The 17766-nt window shown below is 39.8% G+C and overlaps 1 protein-coding gene across 2 annotated transcripts in view; it reads right to left on the reverse strand.

Annotated features, from left to right (window-relative positions):
* The window catches only part of ANKDD1B (ankyrin repeat and death domain containing 1B), a 61566-nt gene that overhangs the window by 41698 nt on the left and 2102 nt on the right, over positions 1-17766 (reverse strand). The window contains exons 2-3 of one of the 2 annotated variants that reach the window (XM_013063715.2): positions 10286-10389; positions 7058-7156 (exon numbers count right to left, since the gene is read on the reverse strand). In XM_013063715.2, coding sequence (XP_012919169.1) covers positions 7058-7156; positions 10286-10389 — 203 coding nt within the window. Of the gene's footprint in view, positions 1-7057; positions 7157-10259; positions 10390-17766 lie in introns of both variants that reach the window. The other variant, XM_045074444.1, reaches the window with a different exon arrangement.

Raw genomic sequence — 17766 nt, forward strand, 5'->3', positions numbered from 1 at the left:
TGGCAATATCTATTGAAATTTTCAGTTCAACCAGCAATCCCACTACTAGGAATCTATTCTTTGAAAATGAGTTTTTAGGACCTAATATTATGTAAATAAGAATATTAACTGTAGCCCTTTAAAATGAAAGCAAGGTAAATGTCCATCAATATAAGAATGCTGAACAAATTAGGGCACAATCAGATCACATCAAGCAGTCGTTAGAGCTATAACATTCTTTCATGCGTCTGTTGGCCATTTGGATGTCTTTGCAGAAATGTCTGTTCATGTCTTCTGCCCATTTCTTGATTGGATTATTTGTTCTTTGGGTATTGAGTTTGATAAGTTCTTCATAGATTTCGGATACTAGCCCTTTATTTGATATGCCATTTGCAAATAGCTTCTCCCATTCTGTTGATTGCCTTTGGTTTTGTCAGCTGTTTCCTTGCTGTGCAAAAGCTTTTTATCTTGATTAAGTCCCAATAGCTCATTTTTGCCTTTGTTTGCCTTGCCTTTGGAGATGTGTCTAGCAAGAAGTTGCTGCAGCTGAAGTCAAAGATGTTGCTGCTGGTAGTCTCCTCTAGGATTTTGATGGATTCCTCTCTCACATTGAGATCTTCCATCCATTTTGAATCTATTTTTGTCTATGGTGTAAGGAAATGGTCCAGTTTCATTCTTCAGCATGTGGCTGTCCAATTTTCTCAGCTCCATTTGTGGAAGAGACTGTCTTTTTTCCATTAGATGTTCTTTCCTGCTTTGCCAAAGATTAGTTGACCATAGAGTTGAGGTAGCATTTTTGGTTTCTCTGTTCTGTTCCATTGATCTATACGTCTGTTTTTGTACAAGTACCGTACTGTCTTGATGAGTACAGCTTTGTATTAGAGCTTGAAGTCCAGGATTGTGATGTCACCAGTTTTGGATTTCCTTAGGTGGTCTCTTCCTCACAAGATGGCTTTAAGTTCCACACAAACTGATGACTCCAAAAATCACGTCTCCTTGTCAAACAAATGAATTGACATCCCCAAGGGATCACAAGACACCTGTTCAGTCACGAAGAACATTGCACTGTGAGTTTTCCAAAGAATAGCAGTAAAACCAGATGCTCTGCAAGCCCTTCTCAGAAATATTATTGATAGAAGATAAATCATACTTGGATAGGAGCTCTATTTTTTCCTAAGAGGTCGTTCCTAATTTCAAAGCAGGCAACACTTAAAAATTTCAAACACTAATCATAAAATCCAAGAGTCAGGAATTCAAACTGCCAACAACAGGAATATTTGAAGCCATCATTCCTCAGAGGCTAAGAATCACTGCTCACAGATGTTAACTCCCTAACAAAAATGTTCATAAAACTATGTCTTGTGACAAGAAACTGACATGTCTAGGACAGTCTGTGAACATGTGTCATGGATTACACTCACACTTGTACAGAATGTTCTGTAAAGTATGAAAAGCCCACAGTCAGTGGTGATCTACCCCTATCAATAGTGTGGTCATAGGTGAGGTCATTAACTTCCCCTGAGGAACGCATACACTGGAGTACCTCCCCAGAGATAAGAAGCTGAGAGCTGATGCTGTCATTATTCTCTAAGCACCACCTGCTCTCCACCTAAGAGTGTAGACCTTGACTCACATCTGTTAAGAGCCTCCATTTATCCAATGTGCGTCTTCACGAGAATCAGGGATGCCACTGACTTTGAACCTGGAGCTCTCAGCACGTAGGCCCTGGTTAGCTTTTAATGCCTTGAGAGATACATTATGTTAAATGTCTTTGACCTTGCTCCCTTAATAGACTGTATACCCCTCAAAGTAGGGACTGTATCTCATGCCAGTGCTTCCTGACATGATCACCTAGGGATCTTGTTAAGTCATATATTCTGATTCAGGAGGTCTGGGGTGGGGTCTGGGATTCTGCATGTCAAGCTCCCAGGAAAGGCCAGTGTTTCTAGTCTCAGGACAACACTTTGAATAACAAGAACTTAAATGTTATTAAATCTTCAGTAGCTGGCATGGAGATTTACCCACAGTAGGGGATGAATATATATTGATGGTGAAGGGGTTCAATTGTTGGTTCTTTACAAACAGGTGTTAGAAGACAGATCTGCCAAGTCAAATTCAAGGCTCATAACCCAGATAAAGAAAGTTTGACCAAACAAAGCATTGCTTGAATTATAAAAAGCATTTTCTTAGTTATGTTCTAATGCCACTGTGAATAAAGTTATAGAAATATTGAACTTAGTGAAACTTTCAAAGTGGAGTACAGAGGAATATCTGAAATATATATGTACAATACTATATTTCCCACCTGACAGCATTTCAATCTTACAAGGCCAAATTACAAACAAACAAACAAACAAACAAACAAAAACCAAACTGATGCTAGCTTCCAAATGTATGTTTGGAATAAGTTGGTAGAACATCTCTTCATCATTCCAGGAACAACTGACTTACGGTCTGACAGAAACCAGTAGTATATTCAATATATTAGAAACATGGTATTTATGAGAAAAGATGCTACCAACCTGGGCAATGGATGCATAAGTGTTTATTGTACAATTCTTTTCACTTTTTAGTATGTTAAAGATTTGGGATTACAGTCTTGGGTAGGATGGAGTAAGTACACTGTCTCTCACCAAATGCAACCAAAATCTCCAGACAAAATTCATAGAGTAGCTATTTGAGGACTCTGAGAAGTAAATGATATCAGGTAGATTGGGAAGTAAACAATAACTCAGAATATAAACAAAGATTGTTTCCTGATTTGGTTTCCTGTTTTTTTCCTTCCATACCTTGCACCTTGAACTCAATGCAGTATAAGTCACAGAAGTGTGCTCTGGGAACAGACAGAAAGAGCTCCAAGAGAAGCCCTCTCTTTCTAGTCTGAGGAGCAGAAGGGGGGCCCTACAGGACAGAGAAAAGTAGCAGAAATACTGTTTCTTTATTCTCCTCTGGCCCTGCCCCAGGCAAGCCTCATTCCCAAAGCTGGAACCCTGTGGTAGAAGAGGTAGCAACAGCACTAACTGGGCAAGCACCTAAGACTAACAGAGAAATCCTCTTGGACCAGAAGAGGGGGTGGAGTGGGGACCCATGCTGGTTATTTTCCTTCCTCAGTCCCAGAAGCAGACCTAATTATGGGAAGCAACACAGCAAGCTCAGAGAGCACACCTTTGACTTTCTAGTCAGAATGGCAGGAAAAGGGGGAAAGGGACCCTGGAGCTGGAGAATGTGGGGATGAGGATGTGGCCTCACCATGATCTGTACACAGACCAGTCCCTACAGAGCATGACCAAGGCTTGGCATGCAGAACTACGGGGGCAGACTACTGCCCAGGTCTCAGACTAGGCCCTGGATAGTGCACCCATGGAGCAGGTCCAAAGAGCTCTGCAAAAGTGTTGAAAACTGAAGGGAAACTAGTGTCAAATGATGAAGAAACTGGTCATCCCTATGTAAGGAAAAAATGAACCTTGACCTCTTCCTCATACTTTATACTTAGTAACTCAAAATGGACAATAGATCTAAATGTAAACATACAACTCTAAACATTTTACAAGAAAAATAGGAGAAAATCTTCATGACAAGTTAGGCAAGTCATTCTTAGGTAAAATATATCACCCAGGTTCATTTTTTAAAATACTGCTAAGTTGGACTTCATCAAAATTAAAAACTTTTGTTCTGTGAAAAAGATATGTTACAGAGTATGAGAAAATATTTGCAAATCACAGATCTAACCAAGGACCTGTATCCAGAATATGTAAAGAACTCTCAAAACTGAACATTAAGAAAACAAACAACCCTCTTAAAAAATATTCAGAAGATTTGAATAGACACATCTCCAAAGAAAATATACAAATGGCAAATAACACAAGAAAGATGCTTGTTATTATTAGCCAGTAAAGAAATGCAAATTAAAATAGCAATGAAACACCAATACATATCCATTAGAAAAGAAAACACTGAGGAGAAAAAATGAAAATCTGGTGCACCTGGGTGGCTCAAATGGTTAAACATCTGCCTTTGGCTCAGGTCATGATCCTAGGGTCCTGAGTTCGAGCCCCACATCGAGTTCTCTGTTTCGCGGGGAGTTTCTTCTCCTCCCTCTGCCTCTTCCCCAGCTTGTGCTCTCTCCCTCTCAAATGAATAAATGAAATCTTAAGAAAAAATGAAAAAATGAAAGCTACAAGTGCTGATGAGGATCTGGAACAAATAGTTCTGCTACACTGCTGCTGGAAATGCAAGGCCCAGCCAGGAAAGAAAATAGTTTTTTTTTTTTTCTTTCTTTTTTTTTTTTTTTTTTTAAGATTTCACTTATTTATTTGACAGACAGAGATCACAAGTAGGAAGAGAGGCAAGCAGAGAGAGAGGAAGGGAAGCAGGCCCCCCGCTGAGCAGAGAGCCCCATGTGGCTGGGTCTGAGGATCATGACCTAAGCCGAAGGCAGAGGCTTTATTCCACTGAGCCACCCAGCTGCCCCAGAAAATAGTTTCTTACATACAGCTTACTCTACCGCCCAGATATCTTGCTGCTAGGACATTCTACTAGAGAAAGGAAAACTTACACCTACATAAAATTGGTACACAAATGTTGATAACACCTTTATTTGTTTTTTGTTGTTGTTTGTGAATAAAACTTATATTTAGGTTTAGCCAGCTGGGCTCGGTTTAGACGACCCCAGTTTTGTTGGCAACATCCAAAGCATCATAGTCAGGAGCCAATTGAACATATGCCTTCTTCTCTCCATCAGGCCTGATCAGGGTGTGGACTTTGGCCACATCAATGTCATAGAGCTTCTTCCTAGCCTGTTTGATCTGGTGGTGGTTGTCCTTGACATTCACAATGAACACAGTGTGTTGCTCTCTTCTGTCTTCTTCGTGGCTGAATCAGTAGTTGGGGTGGCAGAGGAGTTGGATGATGGCATGGTGATCAAGCCTGTTTCTCTTGGGGGTACTCTTTTGAGGCTATTTGGGCTGCCTTTGGAGATGTAGTGCCGTGGGCCATCTGAAAGTAGGTGACATGCAGGTCATCTTTTTTTTCTGACCGTGAATGCCTTTCAGCACCACTTTCTTGGCCTTCAAAGTCTTTGCTTTGGCTTCACCTTTGGGAGGGTCAGGGACTTCCTTCTTAGCCTTCAGCAGACATGTTCATGAAAGACATAGCAGCTTTATTTGTAATAGTAAAAAACAGGAAACAACTCTAATGTCCTTCAACAGGTGAAGACCTAAATAAATTTGTGGCACATCTATATATAGAAATACTATTCAGCAGCAAAAAGGGAAGAATTACTGATACATACAATACGAATGAATCCAGGAGAGGTTTTTCTGAGTGAAAGAGGTAATTGTCAACATTTTATATGCTACATGACATCATTTATATGGCATTCTCAAAAATGCAAAAATATAAAGATGAAGATGAGAGGGTTTGACTACAAAGAGGCGGTATGAGGAAATTTTCTGGGTGATGCAACTGTTCTGTATTTTGTTTACAGTGGTGACTACATGAATCTACACATGCCCTAAAATTCATAGAACTGTATACCAAAAAGAAAGAAAATTGTATTGTCCATTTAAAAATTAAAACAAAAAGTTACTGTATCAGGGTTTCAATGTCAAAATAAGAATAAACCCTTGGCAATCAGTTCTATTACCAAATCAACTTTTTCAGGCTAACTAACATTGTAAAATAATCAAATAACAACTTCCAGACCCAAACAACATGTAAAGTACCATAACTATAATACAACTTACTATCCTCACAAAATTAGAGGGCCTTCTGTACCAGTTTTTAGTAAAGGGTACTTCTTCATTCTGATTCTACTACATAACAATCAACTTGCCTACCAATCTCAGAGGAATAAAGTAGACAGAGAAGGATGTGTCCCACTTGTAAAACAAGGGAAAATGTTCATCATTATCATGTCTAGGCCATGTCTATACCAACAAAACCAATAAGATGACCAGCTAGTTTGATCTGACTTCATTCACTCATCTGCCAAAGATTTACTAAGCACATAGTAAAAACCCAGGCTCCGGGAGAATGAAAGTAAAGCAGTGCTGAGCTTTATCTTCCAATGAGTCAATCCAGACAGAATATAGAATAGCTGTGTGGAAACCTACTTACTGAACACTTTAAGAACAATGGCACATTTGATTAAGAACCAGGAGCCATAGTCCCTAGGATTCTAAAAACCAAGCCCATCATCCTCCATTGCAGCTGGAGATGATGAATGATATATTGGTATATCCAGCCCAATTGGTTTTCTTGTGCCATAGTAAAGTAGTAAGTGAAGTTAGGAAAGTTAGGAAAAATAGGGAGAGAATCCTTAGGGTGGGTTTTCATATCAATGCAGACAAATAGTTAAGCTGCTTTGGGGCCAAAAGTTTGGTCTCTGGAACCAGGTAAACCAGGTTTAAATCCTACCTTTACCCCTTCTTAGATGTATCTTGGGCAAGATATTTAACTTCTGTGTCTTGAGCTCTTCATATGAAAACTGTATTTTTAGTAACCCTGTTCTCACAAGGTTGGGAGACAAGGTTGAGTATTAAAAATTAAAATCCTAGGACTGGTGCCTAGTACATAATATGTACTTAACAAGCTTTATTAGAGTTCACGCAGCAAAGTCAAGACTTAATATCCCTTAGGCCAGTTAGCTTCTGTCCTCCATGTCCCAAATTATACTATAGGCAACCATCTTATTCTTTTTTTAAATTAACATATAATGTAATTATGTATTATTTGTCCCAGGGGTACAGGTCTGTGAATCATCAGGCTTACACATTTCACAGCACTCACAAGGCTTACACATTTCACAGCACTCACCATAGCACATACCCTCCACAATGTCCACAAATGCATATTACTGACCGTAAGGTCAATATGAGAAAATGAGCAAAAGCCTAAGTCCTACAGGTAGCGGGTAAACAATTCAGCTACCAATACATCTTAAAGAGATCTTTCCAAAGTGAAAGCCGAATTTTGAAATATTGGGTGGGCATGTGAAGAAAAGATAACTGAAGTAACCAGATTTCCTCCATACACTAGTTATGCTCCAGTCCATTCTACCAAATGAAAATGAACTTACCTTATCAGCAATATCCACTCTTGCCTTATGATTGAGCAAGAAATCCACTGCAGATATATGATTTGCCCCCACTGCAAAATGCAGGGCTGTGCGGTTCATCTGAGGAAACATAATTTGTGTTTTCCATCATCTAATTGTTATTCAGTTTCTTTATGATTCCTATGTCTTAAATGGTCATAATTTTCTATCATATGTTTATATGTGCATGGCATAGCCTATGATTGATTGTAACAGTGTAAGGATTTTAATTAAAAAGTAAAAGTTGGGGCACTTGGGTGGCTGACTGGGTTAAGCCTCTGCCTCATGGGTTCTGGGATCTCAGGGTTCTGGGATCAAGTCCCGCATCGGGCTCTCTGCTCATCGGGGAGTCTGTTTCCCCTTCTCTCTCTGCCTGCCTCTCTGCCTACTTATGGTCTCTCCCTCTGTCAAGTAAATAAATAAAATCTTAAAAAAAAAAAAAAAAGTAAAAGTTGCAGGGATATCTGGATGGCTCAGTCAGTTAAGTGTCTGCCTTCAGCTCAGGTCGTGATCTCAGGGTCCTGGGATCAAGCTCTGCATTAGGCTCTGTGCTTAGCAGGGAGTCTGCTTATCCCTCTCCTCTCCCTCTACCCCTTTCCCGACATATGCTTTCCCTCTCTTACTCAAATAAATAAAACCTTTAAAAATAAGTAAATAAAATTAAAAGTAAAAGTTGTATTTTCTCCCATGTGCAATCACAAAGAACAGTAATTTTTTCTGCTTAGAATATATTGGTAATATGGGCGCCTGGGTGGCTCAGTGGGTTAAGCCGCTTTCTCCCATGTGCAATCACTCAGCAGGGAAACAGTCCGTGTCTTTTTCTGCCTGCCTCTGACTTGTCAAATAAATAAATAAAATCTTTGGTATATTGGTAATGTAAAATAAAAATTTTCCTAGATGTTCAACCCATATATGGTTTTTCTTCTATAATTTTTTGTACTGTTTATTTCACTTAAACAAATAAACTGCTTCAGAATGAAAGAAAGAAGGAAGAGAAGAAAAAAAGAAAAGAACAGGACAATGTAGACACAGAAAAAGAAAGTTCTGACTGTCTGTTGCTTCAAAGGAAAGCCAATAAGGTGCTCCTGGGATGTCCAGAGACAGTTTACTGTGTTTCAGACAAGAGATGTTTTGCTTGTAAGTAAAATACAAGTCGTATTTCCCATATTCTAGACACTGGTTTTACTTCCAAACAAGGTACCTGCACATGGATTTCCTCCTTTATTTCAAACAAATAATGTACTGCAAAATTTAAATATCTGATATCCTTGGTAGCTAAACTGATGGTAAACTGACGTTTGACAAAACATAAGTTATCCTGATAGTGTCTGCAATTTAGAGCTGTGTTCTGGTATGTCAAGCCAAAACAGCATCCAAGAGAATTCAATAAAACCACTTATATATATTTTTTCATCTCTATCATCACAGATTTTAAGGAACTCTGCAACTAACCACATAAACAATTTGCTGTAAATGGGACCAAAACAGATATTGTTAGAAAGTATAATACATTTCATTGAGAGCTGATGATAACTTGCCACAGTGACCATAAATTAAAATGCCTCAAATGTGCCCTAAGTGATACTTCATTTAGTATTAAATCCCTTTCAATACTTTAATATAAAAATACAGTTTAAAATATCAGAAAGTCTTGGGGCACCTGGGTAGCTCAGTTGGTTAAGTGTCTGCCTTCGGCCAGATTATGATCTCAGGGTCCTCAGATGGAGCCCCACATTGAGCTCTCTGCTCAGTGTGGGGGGTCTACTTCTCCCTCTCATTCTCCCTCTGTGCTCACTCTCTTGCAAATAAATAAATAAATAAAATACTTTTAAAGATAAAAAAATCAGGAAGTCTTATGTGAAAAAATTTTAAATTATTGTAAAAGTACATTAGAGAATCTATTTCCCGCTACTTGGGAAAATGATTATTGCTTTACTTATTCAATAGTTTATCTAGATATTACTTTCAAAGACGCCTGCTTATTTGTTTTTATTCCCTTCTTTCCTGATTTTTTTCCTTTTGGTTTTGTTGTTGTTTTTGTTTGGTTCCTAAAATTGTTATGCTGCAAAATTTTGCTATTTCTCTACTCTTTCTAGGATACCTAAGGACAATGAATGTTAAATGAAACAGTAACACATCAGACATACACATGCACACAATATACACATAGACACATAAATTTCCATATATGCAAACATATATCTCTCACATATACACAGCACAACCGGTAAACATCCTTCCACTGCATCTGGTGCATGACTTCAATTTGTATGACCTCACTATCTGGGACAGATCTATATGTTGTGGAATGAAAAGTCTACTCTCAAGGGAGCCCTCTTTAAAGCCAGAGTCAAAAAGCTGAACTGATGGCAATTAAAGTTTCTTACTTTTTTGGATCTTACAAAACCATTTAAGCATGAGAACATATTGCTAGAGCCCTCCCCAGTGCCTGGGAAGGGGTCTGTACAAGTCAGAACACTGAACTTCATTTAGCATTAAATCCACCTCTATTTTCCCATTTTTGATCCACTGCACAGATTGTCCTAAGCAATTAACACAGCCCCAAATCTGTTCACTTTGATAAACCTTGCCCTGAAAAGCTATCAGGAAATCTCTACAAAACTAAGCAGTAGGAAATTTGTATTTCTAGCAGTGGACTTCTCTCCTAAACCCAGACACATCAAGAACAATACAGTCAAGAGCCAGGTTTTAGAAAAGGCCCTAGTGCCTGACATGCAAAGGTACCATATTTCCAAAGTGGTAAAATACAAACCCATGCTCCTTTGGATGTTAAACTTGGTGGGCCAAACAACAAAGGACATCCCTGGAGAGAAAGCAGTGATGAAACTGTGAAGCAAAAGATGTTCTGCCTTTCCAGAATGTGTGAGGCCAATGATCCACAGGCTGCAATCCAGGATCAAGTCCAGGCCCATAACCTTGACGACCGGCTTTACTGCCCACCCACAGTCTTTGCAAAGATGCACACAGTGACTGTGTATTTTCCCTCTGATAAGATAAATTAAAACACCCAGAACTATTCCTCCACTTAATTCCACCTTGAGTTTACACATTCTGGAATTACCAACAATAGAGCTCTCCTTCACCCCATCCAGCACAATCATTTTAATTTTTATTACTATTTCAGTTGCACTGTGTAAATCCAAACCACCCTTAGGGTACTCACTTGTCATATCTGTGACTTCTACTCACATTGTTCACAGCATTAATGTTAACCTTCTTTTCAAACAGCTTCTCCATAAGATCCAAATTATTGCTTTTTGCAGCATTCTGAAAGTTTCTCTCGTTTGGCAGTACTGAAAGAAAGAAAGCAAGCATGACTGAAGGAATTTAAGGGGGATGAAGACAAAAAAAAAAAGCCAACCTCACATGACAAACCTGGTAACTTTAAAAACTTGACACAACAGCCTTGAGCCTTTCACATTCTGCCAATCTGGACATAGGAACTCTGCATTAATATTCTACAGAGCTGTATTATCAAGATTCCACTCTGTGCTCACAGTGCAAATGTTTTCACACCCTTAAAAATATTCCTGGTCCCAAACAAAACATCATTTCCAAGGACCACCCTGAAGTCAGCAATGTAGCATCTGCCTCGAGGAAGTTGGAGGGTGGCCGTGGACTTTATGGTTTTTTGTTTTTTGTTTCATTTTGTTTTTTAATAAATGTCTGTATAAGATTAGATAGGCAGAAGCCCAGATACTCCATACAAGTTTACAGACATAAAACTGCTGTCTGCAGAACCCACTGAAGATGCCGGCCAGCAGAAATAAATCATTAAAATGTAGCACATCATACAAACATACACAAAGACTGAAAGGGATGAACATGTTTTATTTTCATTTATATAAAAAGAGGTAAAAGTAGATTCATACCTACTATAAACATTACATATTTCACACATGCACACATTCGGGTGGCAGGTTTTATTAACTAGCCTAGAAAAGATTTCAGGATTTATTTCATTTTTTTAATATGCAGGGGAACTGGGAGGATTTGGAGGGCAACCCCAATATTGGGGGATAAAGTCAGAATTGGAATGATCTGAAATCAGCAAAGACCATCTCTAAAAAGAAAGCCACCTAAGAGAGGTTTTGTGGATGTGTTGCCAAGTAGTTTCCCAATAATAATAATAATAGTAACAACAACAACAATAACAAAAATCTGTTGAAGACTGTAGAATATGAACAAGTCTAATCAAAGACCAAGAGGATCTTCATGGGAGAAATACACATTCATTCTTTCCATCACATGGATCCCCCTCTTGCCTTCCACCCTTCTTATGACTTCTAAATGACTTCACTTCCACTCTAAATGACTTCAACATCCACACAGATGACAAATCCCTGGTCTCCCAGTTCTCTGACTCCTTCATGGAGAACAATCTATGTCCCACCTGATCTCAGCCACCCAATTTCAGGGACCTACTCTTGACACGGCCATCAAAAGCTACATTACCTCTGATATCTTTAAGAATCCCACCATCTGGGCGCCTGGGTGGCTCAGTGGGTTAAGCCGCTGCCTTCGGCTCAGGTCATGATCTCAGGGTCCTGGGATTGAGTCCCGCACGGGTTCTCTGCTCAGCAGAGACCCTGCTTCCCCCTCTCTCTCTGCCTGTCTCTCTGCCTCCTTGTGATCTCCGCCTGTCAGATAAATAAATAAATAAATAAATAAATCTTTAAAAAAAAAAAAAAAGAATCCCACCATCTGACCACCACCTCACCCATCCAACTCACCTGCTCTAGTTCTCACAGTCCTGAAATTTTGCAACCTCATCAAGTCCTCCAATCTACTGTTCTTACCAGCTTTTCCTGTTATTTATCCTTTATTCCTTTACTCCACCCCTTGCCCAGGTTAGATCCTATAGTCCACCTCTGAAATCGCTTCTATACAAACACCTTTACCTCCCTTGCCTCTTCTTTCCTCATCAGAACAGCTGGCAGAATCTTAATTCCAAGACTAAACCCAACTTCTCTTCGTCCATTTCTGCACCTGAACAGCCGAATAGTACTAGAGAGAAACACATAACCGTGCTTGGGAGACTCAGATAATACTCATCCATATCTGCCCCCTCCATCTGAATGCCAGGATACCTACACATCCCAGTCAGGGTTCAGTTAAGGTGAGGTCCATCCCCTGGACTGAAAGCAGAAGTGGTTGTATGTTCCTTGGGGCAGAGTTGGTGAAAAGCTCCTGCGTCATCTTCCAGGTGCTTTCTTCCCATTTTTATCAACCCTGGAAGCCATGTGTTTAAATGTTGCAGTGTTGTAGCTTTGTTGTAATCCCTCAAATTTTACATGTGGAAGCTCTAACCCCCAGTATTCAAAATGTGACTATATTTGGTGATAGGGTCTTACAAGAGGTAATTAAAATGAGGTCATTAGGGTGGGCTCTAATCAAATGTGACTGGTGTCCTTAGAGGAAATTTGGATACAGATATGACATAGGAAAGACCAAGTGGAGACACTGGGAGGAGACGGTCATCTACAAGCCAAGGAAAGAGGCCTCTGGGGAAACTAATTCCACTGACACCTTAATCTAGGATTTCTACACTCAAAATCAGAGACAAATTTTTGCTGTTTAAGCCATCCAGATTACTTTGTTATAGTTATCCCTAGCAAACTAATACATGGGGTCACTTGATAGCAATACCTCAATTAGCAGTACCTCAATTAGCTTGGTACTGGGAGACAATTCTCCATGGGTCTTGTGGATTTCTGTACATCTTTTTTTTTTTTTAAAAGATTTTATTTATTTATTTGACAGAGAAAGAGAACGTGCAAGCAGGGGGACCAGCAGGCAGAGGGAGAGGTGGACTCCTCACTGAGTAGGGAGCCCAATGGACCCTGGGATCATGACCTGAGCTAAAGGTAGACTCTTAACGGACTGAGCTACCCAGGTGCTTCTGTACATCTTATAAGCAGAAGGACTGACTGCTTTTGTTGTAGATCCTCTTTTCCAGGATGTTTGCACAGAAAAGAGAGATAATGTCCTCCTTTGAAGCGAGGGGCTAGTTTGCTTATGGCTTGCCTTAAAAGACAGAGAGAATAAGGCATCCTTCTGGCCCATGAGAAAAGGTTTGGGTTCCCTAAGTTCAGGATTCATCCATAACACAACCCACAGCTTATGCAGGTGTCACTTGGTGCACTTAGCATCTACCTGCGGAACAGGGGCTTGGACAGCTGACACAAATGTTGACACCCTGGCTACTGCTCCTACTGAGAGTACTAAAGTCCTCTGTGGCTGATCCAGAAGTGTCTTCTGCTAGTGTCTGTGATACCATGGTAGGCTAACCTGTTAGCTTGCAAGTAAAGTAAATGGCCTCTTTAAACTTTTTTTTAAAAAGATTTTATTTATTTGAGAGAGACAGAGAGAACAAGCTGGGGGGGGGGGGGGTGGAGGGCAAAGGGAGAGGGAGAAGCAGGTTCCCCAAGGTGTGGGGCTTGATCCCAGGACCCTGGAATTAGGACCTGAGCCAAAAGCAAACATTTAACTGACTGAGCCACCCAGGTGCCCTGACCTCCTAACACTTTTTGACACACAGGTTCCTGAGAAGCTAGGTAGAGCAGAGACCTTCTGTCAGACATGCTGTCTAAGCCAGAAGGAGATATTGATTATACTTAGTCACTCAGATTAAGGGGTTATTTGCTGCTGTAGGAAAAGCGAGTCTATCCTGACTATAGAGACTAACATACTACACGTAATTAACATACTCTTAAATTCTTTTTTTTTTTTAAGGTTTTATTTATTTACTGGACAGACAGAGATCACACGTAAGCAGAGGGGCAGGCAGAGGGAGAGGGGGAAGCAGGTTCCCTGCTGAGCTGAGAGCCCGATTTGGGGCTCGATCCCAGGACCCTGAGACCACGACCCGAGCTGAAGGCAAAGACTTAACCCACTGAGCCACCCAGGCGCCCCTTAAATTCTTTTTTAAAATAATGATTTATTTGGGGTGTCTGGATGGCTCAGTGGGTTAAGCCTCTGCCTTTGACTCAGGTCATGATCTCAGGGTCCTGGAATCAAGCCCCACATTGGGTTCTCTGCTCAATGGGGAGCCTGCTTCCTCCTCTCTCTTTCTGCCTGTCTGTCTGCCTGCCGGTGATCACTCTCTCTGTCAAATAAATAAATAAGATTTTCAGAGAGAAAGAGAGCCCACACATGTGTGCATAAGCAGGTGGAGGGGCAGGGAGAGAGGGAGAGAGAGAATCTCAAGCAGACTCCCCACTGAGCATACAGCCTGATGCAGGGCTACATCCTATGACCCTGAGATCACAGCCTGAGCCAAAATCAAGAGTTGGACACTTAACCAACTGAGCCACTCAGGTGGCCCCATATTCCTCATACTCCTAAATTCTTACCTACTAATCTCAAGTACGATCTCATCACAGCAATCCTACTTCAATTCCCTAGCCTTCTGTTCTTCAATTCCATGACTTTTCCTTTCCTTTCAAATACCCTAATCTATTAATGTGCCTTATTTAGTATCCATGATCAGCAATATCCAAATCTCAACTGATAATATTGCCTACAGAAAACATAAGCAATCTGATAGTAATTCCCTTATTTTCCCATTACTAAGTTTATCAACCTACCTACATACTTTGATACCCACACTCTCTGCTTTTACTATTATTATAGTCAATGAAGCATCCCCGTGCCTACCAAGGTTAACCACCCCACTGGGGCAATGGATCGCACCCTTCTTATCTTTTCAATTATTTCATGTATCAATCCCCTAGAAATTATCCCATTCTCCTCTGCATCATTTATACTCCCTCCAGGGACCATGCCCTTCAGCATATACAGAGACACTATAATATGCCAGTGGAAAAAACCTCTCTTAACTTCACATCCTTTCCAAATGCCCTTCCATTTCTCAATCTACCCTTCCCTCAAAATTCTTAAAAGTGTTCTATGATTTCAGTCTCTCTTTCCTCACTTCACAGCTTCCTGTCATCTCCATACTAATAAGACCTCATTCCCACCACTTCACTGAATCAGCACTTACAGGATCACTCCATCTTCATAAAAAAAAAAACCCAGTCATCGCTTCTCTTTGGGCACCTTAAACTCTTGGCAGATCTGACAGAGGGCCATACTCTCCTTGTAACATTCTTCTTCAGGCTTCTGATAGACTACCTGCTATCTTCCAGATTCTTTTACTGGCTCTTCCTTTTCTGCTTGATCTCTAAGTGTTGGAGCACTCAGGGGTTTTTATGAAGTTAACAACGTGACAGAGTAGGTACTATCATCCCATCTTACAGATGAGAAAAATGATACCTAGAAAAGCTAACCTCCTTACTCATGTCTTAAAGACAATAAATAATAGAACTATCCCACGTAGCCTGAATCCAAACCCAAGCTTTCCAACCCCGCAAGTGTCCAGGGTGTCAGCATGAGAGTGTAGACTGCCCACTGTCAGATGTTTTAGCTAATGCATTCTGTCAGTTAGACTGGGTTTCTTTCAATTCTTTCTTCATTCACACAGAGCCCTGACTCTCTTTTCCCCTCTGTATTAATCCAATGGGAGTGTAGTTCTAGTTCCTGGTCTTTTCCCTCCTGGCTATGTCCCAGGGTAAATCAAGTCCCTGTGGTGTCCTGAAATAGAACATATGGATTCTATTCCATCCCTTAAGTCAAATATCTTCTCCCTTTTCTACCACATCTATAAGAAAAAGTAATTTTGAAGGGGCTCCTAAGACCACTGAGAAGCACCATACAAGATTCTTAATCTACAAAGTCAATGGTTCTTAGCTCTGGCTTCACAATAAAATCAACTGGATCCCTTAAAAAAAAAAAAAAGAAAAAGAAAAAGAAATCTAAGTGAAGTTCTTCAACCCAAGCCAACTGCATCACAATCACTAGGCTTCAAAATGTTTGCAGACTTGCCCACAATTTACTGAGTTACCTTGTAACAATTCTGAATCTTTACATTCTGATGTAAAATGGAGATTATAAAACTACCTTTGGCAGTGTGGAGAAGCCAGTTTGTACAGACTAATAAGAACTGGCTATATATCTTCCCAACTCTGTGTCCAATGACATTATATTGTAGCTTTAAATCAGTTGTGGTGAAAGTATTACACAAAGAAAACTGGAAAATACTACAAATCAGAACTTCCCCCCACCCACCCTGCCCCAGAGAGCTGGTAATCAAACATTTACTAACATACTACTATCTACCTTCTAGCTAGTAAGTGACAGAGTTGAAAATATGATCTAGACAAATCACAAAAGTATCAATTTTCAGCTTGACTAAATAGTATTTAGAGAACTTTACTATATATGTCTTTTGTTTTTTTCAAAATGTTTAAGATCAAAGAAAGGTTAAATGTTCAGCCCAAAACAACAGGTTACACAGAGTTGTATCATTCACTTAAACTTTTAGGGGTCAAAAACTCCAATGCCTTCAGGAGCTGGGCAAGTATAAACAAAGAGGGCCAGAACAGAAGACCATGCTAAGGTAGAAAAACAAGGCCCCCCTCCCTCTGTCATTTCATTCAGGTCTCTGCTCAACTGGTACCGCTTCTGAAAAATTGTATCTGACCACCCAATCCCCTTTCTCCTGTCATTCTCTGCCCTGTGCCCTCCTTCATTTTTCTCCTTCATATTCTTTGTTATTACTTGACATTCTAATACATATATGTTTACCTACTCACTATCTGTTTCCTTCACCAAAATACACTATCCATAAGGAAGCTGAAATAAGTCCAGGGCCTAGTGTTAGTAGGTGTTCAATAAATATTTGTTAGATGGATGGATGGAAGGGTTGGAAAGCCACTATCCACCTCTAGAACAATCCTGCCAGGAGAGAAAATATTATGTCCAGTATTATAAAAACTTCCAACATAAACACACAAATACACACACACACACACACACACACACACACACACACACAAAATCATGTATCAAAGAGGAAAACCCAAGAGAAATTAGAAAATAATCTGAACTAAACTATTTATAAAAATAAATCAAAATGTGTGGGATGCAGCTAAAGTAGAGCTAAAACAGGAATTCATAGCATTAAATTATTAGAAAAGAAAGTCTCAAGTCAGTAATCTAAGCTCCTACCTTAAGAAAATAAAAACCTGGGGCACCTGGGTGGCTCAGTCAGTTAAATGGCTGACTCTTGATTTTGGCTCAGGTCATGACATCGGATTACTGGGATTGAGCCCTGTGCTGGGCTCTGTGCTCAGCAGAGTTTCTGCTTGAGATTCTCCTCTCTCTTTCTGCCCCCATCCCCTGCCCACATGCATGCACTCTCTCTCTAAAATAAATAAAGAAATCTTAAAAAAAAAAAAAAAAAAAAAGAAAGTAAAAACCTAAATCAAGCAGAGTGAAGACAAATAGCAAAAGTAAAGGCAGTAATCAATGACATTGAAGAGATAAACAATAGAAAAAAAAATCAATGAGAACAAAAGCTGGTTCTTTGAACGTATCAATAAAATCAGTAAACTTCTGGTAATACTGACAAGATAAAAAGAGAGAGAAAGAAGGCACAAATTACCAATATAAGGAATAACAGGGAACATAGCACCACAGTCCACATAGACATTAAAAGGATAACAAGGGCATATTATGAACAACTCCATGCACATAAGCTCAACAACTTTGATGAAATAATTTCTTGAAAACCACAAACTATTCAAATATATTCGAGATTACATAGA

The sequence above is a fragment of the Mustela putorius genome, unplaced genomic scaffold, assembly GCF_011764305.1.
Source record: "Mustela putorius furo isolate JIRA1106 unplaced genomic scaffold, ASM1176430v1.1 tig00537350_pilon_pilon_pilon, whole genome shotgun sequence".
Classification (NCBI taxonomy): domain Eukaryota; kingdom Metazoa; phylum Chordata; class Mammalia; order Carnivora; family Mustelidae; genus Mustela; species Mustela putorius.